General features: G+C 46.7%; 1 protein-coding gene across 1 annotated transcript in view; it reads left to right on the top strand.

Moving 5' to 3' along the window:
- Positions 1 to 968: 968 nt before the first annotated feature.
- Positions 969 to 17,471, top strand: part of HABP2 (hyaluronan binding protein 2) — a 36,916-nt gene continuing 20,413 nt past the window's right edge. Inside the window, exons 1-2 of the mRNA XM_508042.8 lie at positions 969 to 1,140; positions 15,466 to 15,502. Coding sequence (XP_508042.2) covers positions 1,072 to 1,140; positions 15,466 to 15,502 — 106 coding nt within the window. The 5' untranslated portion in view covers positions 969 to 1,071. The remainder of the gene's footprint in view (positions 1,141 to 15,465; positions 15,503 to 17,471) is intronic.

Consider the following 17,471-nt stretch of genomic DNA (forward strand, 5'->3'; position numbering starts at 1 on the left):
TTGGGCTGGGATCTGTGGGGCCCTCCCCGGCTAGCAACTTGGCTTTCAGAAGTAGATGCAGCCACTGATGCAGTCCACGTGCCAAACAGGGATGGCAGGTAGGGGCAGGACTGGGCAGGGGGGCACAGGTGAGCACATGCCTCCGCTGGCAGCAGCATTTCAAAACCTGGATTTATGACTCAGGTCAGGAGGATTCCTGGAACCCAGGCATAGATTACTGTGGGCAGTCAGTTGTTTACAGGAGATTAAGATCATGCCTATTAAAGAGATCAATTGTGTCCACAAGAACCCACACTTAATAGATAATTGCTGCTTGACAGAACTCTACCTGCAACCAGCATAGCTAAATAAGGAACATAGGAAACAATGGTCCTGAAATATGAACACCATGTTTTTTTTCCTCCGCTTGATCAAAGAAAGACTCCAGCGAAAGGGGAAAAAATAATTAAAAAGTAAAAGCCTTACGTAATGAGGTTTAAAAGAAAACTTTTGAAGCCAACAAGCAACTGTGGGCAACACTTCAAAGGGCCCAGAATCAATGTTTGTCAATAGCAGTTTTGCATCCTTTAATTTATGTCTCATGAATATAAAGTGTGATGTTATTAGGAGCCCATCCATGCCTTAATTCTGTTTGAGATTTGATGAACCAGAAGTCTATTAACATTCTGTACAAATCAGCACTGGCAGAGGCCTGTGGCACAGGCTTCACCTGATCTTTTATCCTGAGGCTGGGATGCTAGTTACGCTGTCAGGCTTTCTGCTCGGAACACCCAGCAGCTGCCATGTGCACCGTGGAGCCAGGGGGCTATGTCAGCTACTTTCTTTGGAGAGTTTCTCCCCAGAAGAGAAACCACTTCATGACTCAGCCCAGCCCCAAAGTTGCCATTTGTTTAATCAAGATAGTTAGTTTGCAAAACATTAAACATTAAACAGTATTTGATGCCTAGTTAATAATTTGCATCCTCTTCATTTGTTCCTGAATCCTTGGAGACTGACATTTTTCCCCCCTAAAGGCATAGACAACAAAAGAAATTTTATTGAGAGCAAAACACAAGTCCTTAAACTGCAAAGATGTTTGCCAGGATGTCTGATCTCCATGTTCTGCTGTTAATGGCTCTGGTGGGAAAGACAGCCTATGGGGTAAGTGTTCTTTTCTAATATTTGTAGTTGAGAGACTCTGAAGTTTACTAGGAGGACCAAGCTAGGCTGGGAGTGATGAGAAACTTTAGAGTGAAAGGCTGGAGTTGCCAAGTTGGAGATGTTCTAACTACAAGAACCAATGCAGGCCTGTGGCTTGGTTTCTTTTGAGCAGCCACTCCCATGGGAACAGGTGGCTGACTTGAGCCATCTTGGAGTGGAGCCTCCCTGAATGCATTCCAGCAAAGGAGACTGGGGCAAGAAAATGTGCCCCAGGGCATGGATTGTAATCTGTCATGGATCTCATAGACCCCTTTGAGAAGCCATGGAAAGCTATAAACTCTCTCCCCAGGAAAATATACCTATCTATTGGTGCTGACACACACAGTTTTCCAGCGATTTGTGGCTGACACTAGGGTAAGAAGCAATGTGCTATGGCCTTAGAGGGGAAGCCTGCTGACTGCAAAAGATCCTGGCAGTGGGTCTGCATAAATAGTTTGGATTTGGGGAGAAGCTTTGTGTTTAGTACTTTGTCTCCTTTTCCCCATGACAGCAGCAGATGAGGCAGAGAGGGTGAGCAGGGGCCCAAGGGAGGTTGCAGTGTGCAGGGAAGGGAAGTCCCATCAGAGAGTCTTGAACGGGGGACTCAGGACCTTCCGGAGCAGATGACTTGTCAAGATGTTAGTTCCTTCTGTGTGCCATGGTCCAAGAGTGTCAGATGGATCTCTGTGGGCATGGAAAGAGGACCTTGCACAGAAATAGAGTCTCCTTGGAGTTCCGTGCTGGTTGTGGTCTGAGGCATGAATGTGGGCTTTGGAGCCAGGGTTCGAATCTCAGCTTTGCCACATTCTAGCTGTGGAATGTTGGGCAAGGAACATAATCTCTCTGAGCCTCAGTGTTGTCTTCTGCAAATCAAGTGCTAACCTCTCATAGATTTGGGGAGGGCCACAAGTAAATGAGGTCATGTATGTGGCTTGCAAATAAATGTGAGCTCTACTCCCTTAAAATGTCAAGAATGAACACAACTTCTCCGTAAAAATCAGAGAATGCTCCACCTTGTTCGGGAGGGGTTGTAGAAAGTGGGCAGAGGATGAGAACTAAAATAACAGTCTTAACCTCTCTATCTTATTAAGTACCTTTGCATTTTGTTCCCCATTTCACTCCATAGAGCATTTCCTGAATGAAGCAGATTAAGTTACAGTTTTCTGATTAGCATGTTTTTAAAACAATAGCTTCTCCTTTCTTTTCCGTCAACTGTGCTCAGACACCTATCTTAGCTCTGTATTAAGTTGCCAAGTGACTCACTTCTGAAAGGGTTTTCTTTTCAAATCATGACTTGTGTGTGTGTGGTGGCTGTAATTACAAATTGTTGTCAAGCCCCTACATCATTTGATGGCTTGTTGGTGTCTGAGGCCGAGACACAGCAGAAATACCACAGGTCTAGAGAAAGGCAGGAGAAATCATCGGAGGCCCACGCGGGGCCCAGAGAACGTACCAGTCGGAAAGAATTAGATCCTAAACTTTGCAGGCAAGGAGAAACGTTGACACAGTCTGTTTGAAGTTCACAAAAGGATAATGGTCCCGAAAAATCCCTTTTTTGCAAACCCCAGTGAATTTTTAGGGTTAGCAATGAAATTATAAGTCAATAATGGATAAAAGAGAAAATATGAGAGTTAGCCTTCAGGCAATGAGCTTAGTCAACTCCAAAGAGAGGATTCGGGGCTTTGGAATGCTTTCTTACCCCGGATGTGTGCCAGACAGGTGGTCGGGAAGGCGGCTTGTGTTCCACAGGCCGGCATACAGACATCAGGGGAAAGTGGCCAAGTCGTTCAGATGCTTTGGAGAGTTTGGGGCGTCATGGGGGTAAAGAAGCCACATAGCCAGCTGGGCTGGGTGGCCTCTCCAGCCCCACACAGCTAAAAGTCATAACTAACTGCTACCATTTAATGAGAAGTCCTGAGTGCTAGCCCCTGAACTTTCCATGAATTGGTTCATCTCTGGAAGGACCCCAAGAAGTAATTCCTACTATGCTCCCATTTTACAGAAACGAAGCTGGAAAACTGGGCCCGTCCCAAGTCATACAGCTGATGAGTGGCAGAGCTGAGCTCTGGATTACAGACTGGCTTCCGTGTAGCTAGTCTCCTGTCTGGGGCCCTGGGTGAGGATGAGATTTCTTTGGTTCGTACAGCTTCAGGGACATGGCTTTTCCTGTAGGGAAAGGAGGCTCTTAGACCAGGCACATGTTTGCTGGGTGGAGCGTAATGGACTCCACGTGTCTCTGAAACTCCAAAGAAAGGCAGCTATAGGATCTGTGGTCACTATTCATTGGAAAGACACCCAGGTACTCTCCCGTGAATTCAGATCATGTAGCAAATGAGGACTGTTCTTTGGGATCATCTGTCATGGAGATTTTTATTCTGATATCCACTAGCCCAAGAGATATGGGTCAAAAATCATTGCTGTGAACTCCAGGGCATCATTCATTGTGCCTTGCTGTTCTACTCGAGGTTTGGTTTTCCTAACATATCATTTTTGAGCACCTGTCCAGCACAACCTCATATCATTATCCCTGTTTTATGGATGAGATACAAACCCAGAGATGTTAAAATGACTTTCTGGCCAGGATTGGGGCCAGGTCTGTCTGACTCCACATTCATCACAGGAGGCCTGCTTAACTGTAAATAAGGCATGGACTGTCTTAGAAATCTCTTCTTGCTAGGATTCTTAGAGTGATTTGGGGCCCAGCTGGGCTCAGCCATAATGGAATTTGGCCTCTCCAAGCCCAGAAACCAGAGGACAATGTTTGTCAAGCTTGCCTGCTTATCTCAGCCCATCCCTAGAAAGAAGAAAGACAAAGGCTTCTCCTCTCCCCTGCAAAGGAGGTGCTTTCAATTAAAACAATGTTTACATTTCTGGGCTTTTAAAACCCTAGAACTCTAGAATCTTCCCAGGTATAGAGCCACGAAACAGTTTGCATAGGTCAGAAGTTGCAGATTGGCAGCTTGAAATACACTCTGCTCACAGCTCAAGTTTAACCTGGTGGATAGAAGACTGACTCCAAGAGTATTTTAGTTTTATTTTAATTGCTTGGCCACATTTGAAAATCGGAACACAGAACATTTCCCATTAAAGATACAGATTCCCAGCTTTTCTTGAAAATCAGACATTTGAGTAGCATTGGGTTCACATTCTTGGCTGGCACCATGGAGAGGGGTAGCCACTGCTGCTGTTATTAGATGAAGTTTGAGGCCAGGCATGATAGCTCATGCCTGTAATCCCAGCACTTTGGGAGTCCAAGGTGGGAGGATTGCTTGAGGCCAGGAGTTTGAGACTAGCAACATAGCAAGACCCTGTCTCTATCAAAAAAAATTTTTTTTTAATTAAGCGGGTGTGGTGGTACATGTCTGTAGTCTCAGCTACTTGGGAGGCTGAGGCAGAAGCGTCACTTGAACCCAGGAGGTAGAGATTGCAATGAGCAGAGAAGGTGCCATTGCATCCTGCCTTGGCAACAGAGCAAGACTCCATCTCAAAAAAAGTTTAAAAAAAAAAAAGAAAGAAAGAGAAAGAAAGAAAAAAGAAGCTTGAGTTTCCCAGATCCTGCTCCTCTCTCTTTCTTTGATTCTTTTATTCTTTTTTTTTTTTTTTTTTTTTTTTTTTTTTTTTTTTTTTTTGTAGAGACTGGTTTTTGCTATTTTGCACAAAGCTGGTATTGAACTCCTGACCTTAAGTGATCCTCTAGCCTTGGCCTCTCAAAGTGCTGAGATGACAGGTGTGAAGCATCATGCCTGGCCCCCATACTATCTAGAACTCTTCCTCTTGACCAATGTGCATTGTCTGCCTGGTTCTGCCTTAGTGCACTTCTCTGGTTATTGCTCAGAAATGCTGTGGATATTGACTTATCGGACCAAGTTTGGGATGGGCAAGTGACCAGGCTCAGCATCGGATTAATTCAAGCATCCACACCTGCATGGGCTCCAGGACCAAACAAGGTCTTGGACAGGAAGATGGGAGCCACTCTTTTCAAAGCCTCCAGAATGCCAGAGTCTGTTTCGGGCCTAGGAGAGACTGAAGAGGCATTCCTCCCTCTTACTGCCATCTACACGGTCTTAGGGAAAGGGGAGGGACTGATTTTCACTGCAAATTCTCATAGATTTTTTTTTAACTGATCTGAGGCACAAATCCAACTCATTACCTTTAGCGGTGTACACTGGTATTTAGGGAAATCAGGTCGCAGGAAATCACATGCGTATACAGGCACAGGTATATTTATATTTTAAATTCATTAGAGTTTCCTAAATGCAAGAGCAATTCTGCTGTCACAGAGAAACAGCATGGCAGAATATTTGGCAGCCGGGATTTTAAATAAAACATGCTTTTTCTTCATAATTAATATAACAAGGTTTCCTGGCTTAGGACTTGGCAACGATCCCAGGAAAAATGGTTGGGGGGGAGGGGGTTGGTGCGCCATGCCTGTGACCCGCAAACAAGTTCCAGGAAAAGTTGATGCTGAGTAAGTTCTCCTTAGTTGGCTCTTCCGGCACTCTGAGAAAACAAAACAAACTCACTGACAACAGTGGCTATAAATAATAGGAGTAGTAAGAGTAATCGCAATAATTAATAGTAGCAGCAACCACGTATGAAGTCTTTACATTTGCCAGATGTGGCATGCTTTATGTTTATTATCTCATTTAAGCTTCTCTCAAACCCTATGAGGTAGGGACCAATGTCATTCTCATTTTACAGACAAGAAACTAAGCATAGAGCAGTTAAATCATCTACTCAAGATGGCACCTCTGGGAGGTTACAGCTCTGGGATTCAAGGTCTGCCCAACGCCTAGTTCTATGCTCACAAGCACTGTGGTTGAGATCATCATGCCTGGCACTGCCCAAAGACAAACAAGACCATTTTGTGTGGTATCAAAGGTGTCAAAATGGGCAGCAGCCTGAGACTCCAGCTTCCAGCAGGAGACAAAGTCGCTCCCATCTGGACTTTCCCTCAATAGCCCCGAAGCTTTGCTTTCCCTTTGCTTTCCGACACCACAAGGATCGAGTCTTGCCGGCTAGCAAACCAGTTCGTTCAGTGTTTTAAAAACTTCAGTCATGAATGAAGCCATCTTCAGAAATTCTGCCAAAGCCCAAATTAGTTTCTTAATACTTTTGTTAAAGACTCACCTTTTCTCTACCTAAATTGATTTAGTTCTAAAGGAAATTGTCATTACTACAAAGAAAGCAAAGTGATGTCATTGAATTCTAGCTGGCTGCTGTTGACATGCTAAAGCTCTGAGCCTGAAGCGGCTTTATCCTCCTTAGAGGAAAGATCAGCAGGAGGCAGAGGATAGAGACACCAGCACCCCCCAGTCCTTCCCCCTGGTGGGATTGGAAGGCTTGACAGTCAACCTGAGAAAAGAAAGACTTTTTCACGCTGTGTTTTCTGTTTTATTCTAATGCTGTTGTTTCACGTCCTGGCTAGGCACCACCTCAATCAACTCAGATACCCGCAGTGGCTCACGTCTGATGCCAGGGAAAGCACAGGAGTGAGCACAGCTTCAGCAGAGGTGGTGCTGATGCCTAGCGGGGGAGTTACCTTCCTGAAGCCCTGGGCTATTTGCTGGGGCTGACTGACCAAAAAGGGAAACGTGGGGGCTTGTGCTTATGAGGCAGCCCCACGCTCAGCTGTGCTTTGGTTTTGTCCACTTGCTTGTCTTAATTTTTTTTTTTTCTTAGACGGAGTCTCGCTCTGTTGCCCAGGCTGGAGTGCAATGACGCAATCTTGGCTCAATGCAACCTCTGCCTGCCAGGTTAAAGCGATTCTCCTGACTCAGCCCCCTGAGTAGCTGGGATTACAGGCAACTGCCACCACGCCCAGCTAATTTTTGTATTCTTAGCAGAGACAGGGTTTCACCATCCTGGCCAGGCTGGTGTCAAACTCCTGACCTTAAGTGATCCACCCGCCCTGGCCTCCCAAAGTGCTGGGATTACAGGCGTGAGCCACCGTGCCCAGCCTTCGCTTGCCTTTTAAAAGGGCTTCCAAGAGCATTATCATATGCAGAATTTTTACCCAGTCTCCTTGTCTTGGATGGCCTCACTCCCTAACCTTCAAAGCTCCCCTCCACCACCATCTGTTTGCACCAAGTCCCTGGGATGAGCCATTTGTACAGATATTTCTCACCAAGTCTCACCTGCGGAGTAATCATTGCAAATGCCATATTCTTCCTGAGCAGCCAAAGTTCCTTGAATAAAACATTGGAATTGGGAAAGGGAATTCTTACTTTTATAATTGGGGAAACTGAGGCACAGAGAGACTCAACAAATTGCACAGGAGCAAAGATAGGCCCTGAGTCTCCTCAGCCAGAAGCTTCACACCCAAGAGAGCTTGGTATAACCAAAGCGTGGCCAAGGGCAGAGTCGCCTGGGCACTGGAGGAAGATGTGTGTTGCGTTCCCAGCCCACCTCAGACCCATGGACGCCCAACCTCTGCGGGTGGGCCCCAGGGATCTGTATTTTTATCAAGTTCCCCAGACAATTCTTATGCACATTGAGGTTTAAGAACCAATGTCTTTAAAATGGAAATTCTCCGGATGTAACAAATGGGACTCTTCTCTTTCTGCCCATTGCCCCTGTCCCATCTCTGCCTGCCACTGTCACAGGAAGCTGCAGCTCAGCCCTTAGCTGGGTAGGGTCTGAGTGGCCAGCTCTGGGCTTTAGAGCAGGGAAGCTGCACAGAATCCCTCTGAGCCAGGCATAGGTGATCGGTGTCAGAGCCAGGAGACCTGAGCCTGAGTCCCTCCCCTGCCCCAATGCGTCCATGTCCTTACACAAGCCACTTCACCATGCTGGGCCTCATCTTCCTCCTCTGCAGATGAAGGGTCTGAGCCAGTTCCTCTCTACAGTGGCTCCTGGCTCATCACTGTGGTCTGGTGAACAGCTTCACCCAGGTGTCCAGGAAGGAAACCACCCACAGGCACTGCTGGCCAGCACCTTCACCTTTGGCTTCCACATTCTCCCATGAGAGTTTTGCCCCCTTCCCCTGAGCTTCAGGTGAAAGCAAAGCTGCAGTGAACCTGCCAGTCTTGAGACGGCCTTGAGCAATGTGTGCAAAAGCAAGAAGGGCAAGATTCCTGTGCCTATGAAGGGATGGAGTTGCACCACTTCACACCTATTAGGATGGCTCACTTCATACCTATTAGGATGGCTATCATTTTCGAGAATGGGGAATAACAAGTGTGGGTGAGAATGTGGAGTAATTGGAACCCTCAGGCCTCGCTGGTAGGTATGTAAAATGGTGCAGCCACTGTGGAAAACAGTATGGTGGTCCCTGACAAAGTTAATCGTAGAACTACCCTAGGACCCAGCAATTCCACATCTAAGTACATATCTGAAATAACTGAAAGCAGAGACTTGAACAGAAATCTGTACACCAATGTTCATAGCAGCATTATTCACAATAGCCAAAAGGTGTAAATGACCCATGTCCATCAAGAGATGAATGCATAAACAACATGTGATTAGATAGAGACAATGGAATACTATTTAGCTGTAAAAAGGAAGGAAAGTTTGATACATGCTACCTAGAAGACCTTGGAAACATGATGCACAGTGAAATAAAGGCAGTTCCAGAAGGACAAATATTGTAGGATTCCGCTTCCATGAGATACTTAGAATTGCCAAATGCGCAGAGACAGAAAGTAGGCTAGAGATTAGCAGGGCTGAGGGAGAATAAGAAGGAGGCGTTTCTGTTCAACGAGTATAGTCCATGCTGGGGATGATGAAAAAGTTTGGGGATTAGAGAGTGGTGATGGGTACACAGCATTGTGAATGTAATTAGTATCACTGAATGGTACACTTACAAATGGTCAAATTATAAATGTGATGTTCTGTATATGTTACCACAATTTTCAAATAAAAGGACTGAGTGGCTTGGCACAACTGCTCATCTTCTAGGATAAAGTTGGTTAGACAGAAAGTCAAGGAGGGGCAGAGAGAGAAGGAGCCCGTGTCTCTGAATCCTACTGATTTACAGTGTAATCTTCTTGGGGGTGGGGAGTGTATACGTCTAGTCTATTTTGTCCTATCTTTAATCCAGTGATGATTTCAACTCAGGCTGAAATGACATCGCTTATCTTTGTAGCAGGAGCCAGAGAAGAACAACATGAGGGAGGATTTGGCCTGGGCATTGGCAGCCACTGCCCTCTGCCACCTCCACTACTCGCTCTGGCCTTGAGCTCTTTGCCCAGCAAGGGGACTGGCCCTGCTGAACTGTGTATACTTGTCCCTGTCCACCTTCCAGTCCAGAGGTTGCAGCCTCAACCATGGCCATGGTACAGAGGTCTCTCCTCCCCAGCTGCCCTTGGGAGTAGCGCACCTCCCTGGTGGTTGGCAACATGTGGCCTACCACCAGGCATAGGGTAGAACATGCAAGGAGGAAGAGATGGTGTGATTAGAGTCCCAACCTTTTATCCAGCAAGCAGAAGATTTCTCTGCTCTTAGTTCATTCTGAGCTGAGCCTCTGTCCCCAAAAGACAAATCTGGCCCTATCTCCCCCATCACTGCCTCCTAATCCCTCTGAGAACATTTTCTACCAACGAATTTCTGGAACACATCAACTCAGACTGTTAGGCTTTTTGTTTTGTCTTCCAGAAGTTTTGGAATTCTGGAAGGCAGAGGAAGAATCTTAGTTGAAATAATCACTGGATTAAAGATAGGACAAAATAGACTTGATGTATGTGCACCCCACCCATAAGGAGATTACACTGTAAATCAGTAAGACTCAGAGACACGGGATCCTTCTCTCCCTGCCTTCCTCACTAACCAACCTTAACCTGGGAGGACACCAGACTTTGAGACTCTGGTGGCTTAGGGAGTTTAACATTGCTAAGGGCCTGCTCCTAACCTTGAAGTCAGTGTCCTGAGCCAGGGACCCATTGAGAAAGCCCAAGTGTGGAGTAGAATAAACAGTAGTTGGATCTAGAATGGTCTTGCTAAATATACAAAGCAGCTACCTTACCATGTGCAGAAGCAGCAGCGTCCACCCTTTAAGAGAAGATGGCTCAGCTGGGACCATGTGCTATTTTAGCCCTGTTGAAACTAGGAATGGATGTGGTAGGAGAAGTGGGCAGTGGCTTACATGCCTTTTGATCTGGGTGAAGATGTTTGTTAAGATGTGTTTACCGCAGTAGGCTGGCCAAGGCTCAATCTGACTTTTGTACTTTCTCCAGCTGTCACTGGGGCCAAGTAGGCCTTCTCTGTGGCCTGCCAGGCCTAGGCCAGATTGGATAAGCTTTTTTTTTTTTTTTTAAGACAGAGTCTCATTCTCTCACCCAGGCTGGAGTGCAGTGGCACGATATCTGCTCACTGCAGCCTCCACTTCTCAGGTTCAAGCGATTCTTGTGCCTCAGCCACCCGAGTAGCTGGGACTACAGGCTCCTGCCATCACGCCTGGCTAATTTTTGTATTTTTAGTAGAGATGGGGTTTTGCCATGTTGGCCAAGCTGGTCTCCAACTCCTGGCCTCAAGTGATCTGCCCACCTCAGCCTCCCAAAGTGTTGGGATTACAGGCGTGAGCCACCGCGCCCGGCCCACAGATAAGCCTTTTTATAAAGCATTCCAAGAACAGTGCCCCTGATTTTGAACCTAGCTCAACACCTGCCTCTCAAGGTTAATGAGCTTTTCTGTTTCTTTCTCCTCCATCCTTGCTTTATTAGTGTGTACACGTGGCAGCTTCCTGGTCCCTCACAATGGTGACTAAGAGCAAGGACTCTGATGTGAGACTGACAGTCTCCTGTTCTGGCTCCAGCATTTCCTAGTTAAGTTATTTTAGACAACTTAATATCTGAAAACCTCAGTTTTCTCACCTCTAAATTGGATATAATCATAATACCTAAATTATGAAGTATTGTGTGCAACAAACAAGACAAAATGCCTGTAAAATATTTAGCACAGTTGATGGCACATTGCCAGCTCTAAAGGAATGTGAACTGAGATAACAGTTTTCTCCTTAGTTATCTCTTCCTCCTACTCTTCCATCGATCTTTCTCTTTGAATGTGCAAGTCTCAGGAGTAAGGGTTCTTCTATCATTTTCTTGTCTTTGGGAGAAGAGATAATGGAATGATGGAATGAAAGGAGGCAAATACTGTGTCCACCCTTCCCACCTACCATCATCCAGGTTAGTTTCAGGGATCCGGATATAGGCATAAGTAATTGACTATCAGCCTGGACTTTCCCATACGGTCCCTAAATATCCAGCCAGGTGTTCGGACTACCAGTTTCCACATTGCACCACGGCCCCTCTCTGTGGGTGGACACTGTGAGTCACAAAATGAGTGACTTGCTTCAGATTCCGGCGACCCCCTGACAGGCAGCCCAAGCTGCACATCGGCTTCAGGCTCCCCGAGAGCCCAGCCCAGGAAGTCTCGGCTTTCTTTTTGTTTGGTTTCCCTCCGAGCGCCAGCTCCTAGGAAGGGCACGTCTGCCACCTGCTGGCTGTAGGCAGCATGGCACCCGGCTGTCCCTCAGACTCCAGCTGGAGCCAGGATGCACAATGCTGGCCCAGGTGCAGGTCCTGGAGGGCCCTTCCGTACTGGACCCCGAGGAAGGATGTCCCTCAAAGTCTTCTGCCCGCTTCTTAGGACATGGCCCATCCTGTTCGGCTCAAAGAGAAGAATTCGTAGGGAATCTCCTCAGGACTGGGTGGAGACAGGTCTAGACAGACAGGCCCTGCCCTGAGAAAGGCAAGGCAGGGAGCAAAGACCAGGACCAAGGCCCAGATGACTGGGGGTGATGAGGGCGAGATTGAAGAAGGGGTAACCTTTGTCCTTGAAGTCTTAGTGTATTAGTCCATTCTCATGCTGCTAATAAAGACATACCCGAGACTGGGTAATTTATAAAGAAAAAGAGGTTTAATAGACTCACAGTTCCACATGGCTGGGGAGGCCTCACAATCATGGCAGAAGGTGAAAGACACGTCTTACATGGTGGCAGGCAAAACAGTGTGTGCAGGGGAACTGCGCATTATAAAACCATCAGATCTCCTGAGACTTAATCACTATCATGAGAACAGCACAGGAAAAACACACCCTCGTGATTCAATTACCTCCCACATGGTCCCTCCTATGACACATGGGAATTATGGGAGCTACAATTCAAGATGAGATTTGCGTAGGGACACAGCCAAACCATATTAGGGTCCCCTCATGGCACCTCTCTGGCACTCAACCCCAGAGGTACCCATTTCTGGCAATCCTTCACCCTAAGCCCAGGAGCACCCCTAAGGCCTAAGCTGCCCTTCCTCTGCCAGGCCTCCCCACTACCAACCCCCACCCTCAGCCCCAAACAGAACACCTGTCCCATCTCACTGCCTGCAGAAACAGGGTGTGGGGGAGGTGGTTAGCCAGGAAGTCATTAGACAGAGGCACAGTCCCAGATAACAAATGGCCTCTCTTCCTTTTTTTGCATTCCTTTCCCCTCACCAACATGTTATTTTGTAATTTTTTAAACCTACAGAAAAGTGGGAAGAATAATGCAATGAATATTCTTCATCCAGATAGATGCCACAATTGTTAACATGTCGTTATAGTTGCTGTGTCTCTCATTCTCCTGTGTGTATAGTTGTTTTGTTTGTTTGTTTGCTGAATCATTTGCAAGTAAATTGTAGACATCACTCTAAATACTTCACCACGCATCTCTCTCTTTTTTTTTTTTTTTTTCTTAGACGGAGTCTCATTCTGTAGCCCAGGCTGGAGTGCAGTGGCACAATCTTGGCTTGCTGCAAGCTCTGCCTCCTGGGCTCACCCCATTCTCCTGCCTCAGCCTCCCGAGTAGCTGGGACTACAGGCGCCCGCCGCCACATCCAGCTAATTTTTTGTACTTTTAGTGGAGATGGGGTTTCACTGTTAGCCAGGATGGTCTTGATCTCCTGACCTTGTGATCCACCCACTTCGGCCTCCCAAAGTGCTGGGATTACAGGCGTGAGCCACCACGCCCAGCCAGCGTCTCTTAAGAATAAGTACATTTTCCTACAGAACTACAATACCATTGTTTACTCTCAAGAAAGTCAACATTGACACAATAATATTGTCTAATATGTCTATATTCAAATTTCCCACTTGTTTCAGTGTCTTAGTCCATCTTGTGTTGCTACAAAGGAATACCTGAGGCTGGGTGATGTATTTTTTTAAAAAAGAGGTTTATTTGGCTTGGATTTCTGAGGACTGGAAAGTCCAGGATTGGGCAGCTGCTTTTGGCAAGGGCCTCAAGCTGCCTCCACTCGTGGCAGAAGGGAAAGGGGAGCCAGTGTACAGAGATCACATGGCAAGAGGGGAAGCAAGAGGGAGGGATGGAGGTGCCAGGCTCTTTTTAACAACCAGCTCTCCTAGGAACTAATAGAGTGAAACCTTGCTTACCCTGAGGGAGAGCACTAATCCATTCATAATGGATCCACCCCTATGCCCCAACATTGAGGCCCCACCTCCAATATTGGGGATCAAATTTCAGCATGAGGTTTGGAGAGGACAAATATCCAAGTCAGCACAAACCACAGCACTCAATGTCCTTTTTGCCATTGTTTTTAAATCCAGGATCCAATTAAGAGTCACACACTGCATTTCGTTGCCATGTCCTTTACTAAAAATACAGTCCTCCCATCTTTTTTTATCTTTTATGGTGTTGATGTTTTTCTGGAGGCTAGGCTAGGTGTTTTGTAGAATGCCCTGCAATTTGAATCTCACAATTTGGATCTGTCATGTTCCTCATGAGTAAATTCAGGGTAACTATTTTTGCCAAGAGTACTATCTGTTGATATTTTACATCCTCAGTACATCATATCAGGATGCATTATTTCTTTTTATTTTTCTTTCCTAATTTATCATCTACCTAATTCCCAAAATCATGTAAGGAAGCCTACAGTAAAACAGAAAATTAGAAATTCTACAGAGGGTAGAAGCAGCAAATATACCAAACTGCCTAGCTTGATGTGTCTCATTGATCTCAGCTTTCTGGCGGCCAAGACCCAAAGGGAAAGCTGTCTAGTGGTAGAACTCGCATTTCTTTAAATCAGGGTTCAGCAAACTTTGTAAAATGTCAGATAGTAAATATTTGGGGTTATACTTTCGCTCTACAAAAGCAGCCATAAACAAACAGGCATGGTTGTTTTCCAACAAAACTTTATTTACAAAAACACAACTGCTAGGCTTGGCCCAAGGGCCCTTATTTGCTGACCCCTGATTAAAGTGGAAGACAGCATACTCCAGTTATTAAATGAGTAATCCTTTCTTTTTCAGGTTGAGTACTGCATATTAAAGGAAATATTTATGTCATTATTTATTTATTCAGCAAATCTTTTTGAGGAATGCCATGTGCCAAGCTCTATGCTAGGTATTGGGTAATACATCAATGACAAAACAGACAAAATCCCTGCCTTTCTGGAGGACAGAGTCTGATGTGAGAGACAGGTGACATGCAAATAAACAAATGTAAATCTATGCACTGCAGTAAGGATCATGGAGGGAATAAGCGGGTGCAGTGACAAAACAGTGGGGATAGGGAAATGTCATATTGATGGGATATTTCAGGGAAGATGACACTTAAACTGAGACCTAGCGAAGGTCATAGAGGGGGGGCTTCCAGGCAGAGGCAACAATAATTGCCAAGGCCCTGAGGTGGGAGGAATTTATCTTGCGCCATTTTGAAGCCAGGTGTGGCTGAAGTTTAGTAAGGGGCAATGGGAGGGAGGAGTATGGGAGGAGATTTGTAGGTCATGGCAGGTGTTTGCATTTTATTCTAAGAACAACAAGAAGCCACTGAAGGGTTTTAAGCATCTGTCCATCCCCAATCCCCAGGAACTGTCACCTGAAGAAATCACCTAGATTTCAGCATGGATTCCGAATCCTATCACAGCTATGTGACCTCCGAGTCCAAATTTTCTCATCTGTAAACAAGGCTGATGCAAGCCTCTTCATAGGGCTGTTATAAGTATGAAATGCAGCAATGTGTGATCAGGCAGGGAGTAGATGAAACTCACTGCAACTGACGAGCACACCAGTACCTGGGCAGCCGTGTTCCAAAGCAAGGACAGGTGCAGACAACTAACGCGAACCCCTGCTGTGGAGAAGGACAATGCTTCAGTGCTCAGTGGGCACAGGTGGTGGTGGTGGAGGCGGTGTATCTTCAAATAGACCCCATCGCCCCTCCCTTCAACCTCCATCCCAGCCACAACCATCAGAAAGCACGCAGTGCACCTGCACCCCATACGATCTCCTCTGGCTGACAGCTAAGGAGCGCGCCCGGCAGAGCTCCATCTCAACGCTGATCTGCTGTGTTGTTTTGTTTTTCAGTTCTCCCTGATGTCTTTATTGGAAAGCCTGGACCCAGGTAAGTGTGCTGATCTCCCTGGGGCTTCCCACCAATCCCAGGCTGGTTCTGGGCTGGTGAAAAGGAGGCCTAAGTATGGAAGTGTTGGAGGGACCTCAGGGTTCAACTGGTTCCAGGTTGTCACAGGCACCTTTGAGAACTTGCCCTCAAAATTTGTGCACCCACAATGCTTTACACAATTTTGAGTTTCCTGTGGACACTGCTGAGCCCAGGCTCAGGATCCCAAGGAAAATACTGCCTACGTAGTTAAAACCCTTGATTTTATAAAGAACTGAGGCCTAGAGGGGAAGCAATTTACTCCTGGCCACACAGCGAATTGGAGGCTGAGATGAGGTGAAAGGCTGAGGCAAATTGAGGGCGAGATGAAAAATGCATGGCTCCAGGCAGGCCGCTCCACCTCTTTCTGTGTGAGGGCGGCCTCCGGGCTGACCTGCCCTGGTGATACCCTCACACCAGCACCTCTGCCGTTGTCTTCTCTGCCCAAATGGTTTGCTTCCTCAGGCTCGACATGTCTACCACCAGGTGGGTCCTATATCTTCACAAGGGTTCTCTGTCTCACAGACTCGCTCTCTTATTGTCTCCCTTTCCTGTGTCCTCAGCCTTGTGCCCACAGCGTGCGCAAGCTAAGCAGGGCCACCCCTTCCACATCATGCACTCCTAGTCCTTTGGCTCTGGGTTCGAGTCTCCCTTTGCAGCTCTGAGCCGCAGTGGAGAAAATTCTGCTCGCCACTCCATCTGGCCAGAGGCCAACAACCCCACTGGTAGAGATCTATGCTGGTCACCCACAGAGCGCCATAGCCAGGCAGACAACACATGGAGACTGTGGCCACATCTGAACCTTGAATCAAGGATTTATTTGGCACAAAGATGGCAGTAACTGGGCCAAAGTCAGTTTGACAGTCAATATTGTCCAGCAGCAAACCCTGGATGGGCAGAGAGATGAGGCCAGGTCTTCATTCTGTCCCAGGTGCTCAGAGGATATTTGTGGAGTTGAAGAGAAATGTATATTGGCATGGTGTGTGGGGTTTTGAGAAAATCCGTGTCTTTCCCCAACACGAAGGATATTCAACGACACATAGTTCAGTTCCTCTGAAGGAGCGTATTTCAGAGAGTTATCCCCTAGCTGACGGCCACACCACCACCCACACGTGGAGTCCAGGGAGGAGCCAAGACCAAGGGGCTGGAAGGGTGGCCTCTTCCCCAGCCTTGAGCCCAAATTGCTCAGGCACTGCTGAAGGGGATCCCTGGGTCTGATTTTCAGAGATACAGGGCTGTGGGAGCTATGGGGTGACACAGTGGAAGAAAAAGAAGTGCGGAAGACTCAAGGGCCCTTGACTTTACTGCCAGCTGCCAGAAAGTTGTAAGAGACATCTACAGTGAGTTCATGACACCCTGGAATTGTGCAGTGAACAACTTGAGCAACTGTAAGCAGTGGCCCTACTGAACAGAGACCATGGAAAGGGAGTGGAGTTAGCCTATGTGCCCATAGATTTATAGCTTTAATCAAACAGACTGGGAGCTACGGGGTCAGATTTGATCTGCAAACAGGAAGAACTTTCTCACTATCAGAGTTGTCCAAAATTCTGAATGGGCCACTGGGCTCTCAGGAGGTAATGAGTTTCCCATCACTGGAGGCTTTTTAAGCGCAGGCTGAAAAACCTCTTATAGGGAGTGAAGAGTATTTAATTTAACCCTCAAGAAACTACCTTCAGACTGTTTGGTATATAAATGAAGGGACCCTGAAGCAGACTTCTCCTGGGATCCAGAGTCCATCTCGAGGTGTCATAGCCTCCAGGGAGTGGGCTGAGATGTAGAGATTGGGCCTTTTTGCAAAAAGTAGATTCAGTTTAAAAACATCCCTGTTCAGTGTCCGACTTAACCTCTCACAGGGGTTGTGCTTTGATGGTATTTGTCAGCTCCCTGCTGGCTCTAGACAACAGCATGGCGAAAGAGACCCCGTGCTCGTGCC

This window comes from Pan troglodytes, chromosome 8, assembly GCF_028858775.2.
Source record: "Pan troglodytes isolate AG18354 chromosome 8, NHGRI_mPanTro3-v2.0_pri, whole genome shotgun sequence".
NCBI lineage: Eukaryota > Metazoa > Chordata > Mammalia > Primates > Hominidae > Pan > Pan troglodytes.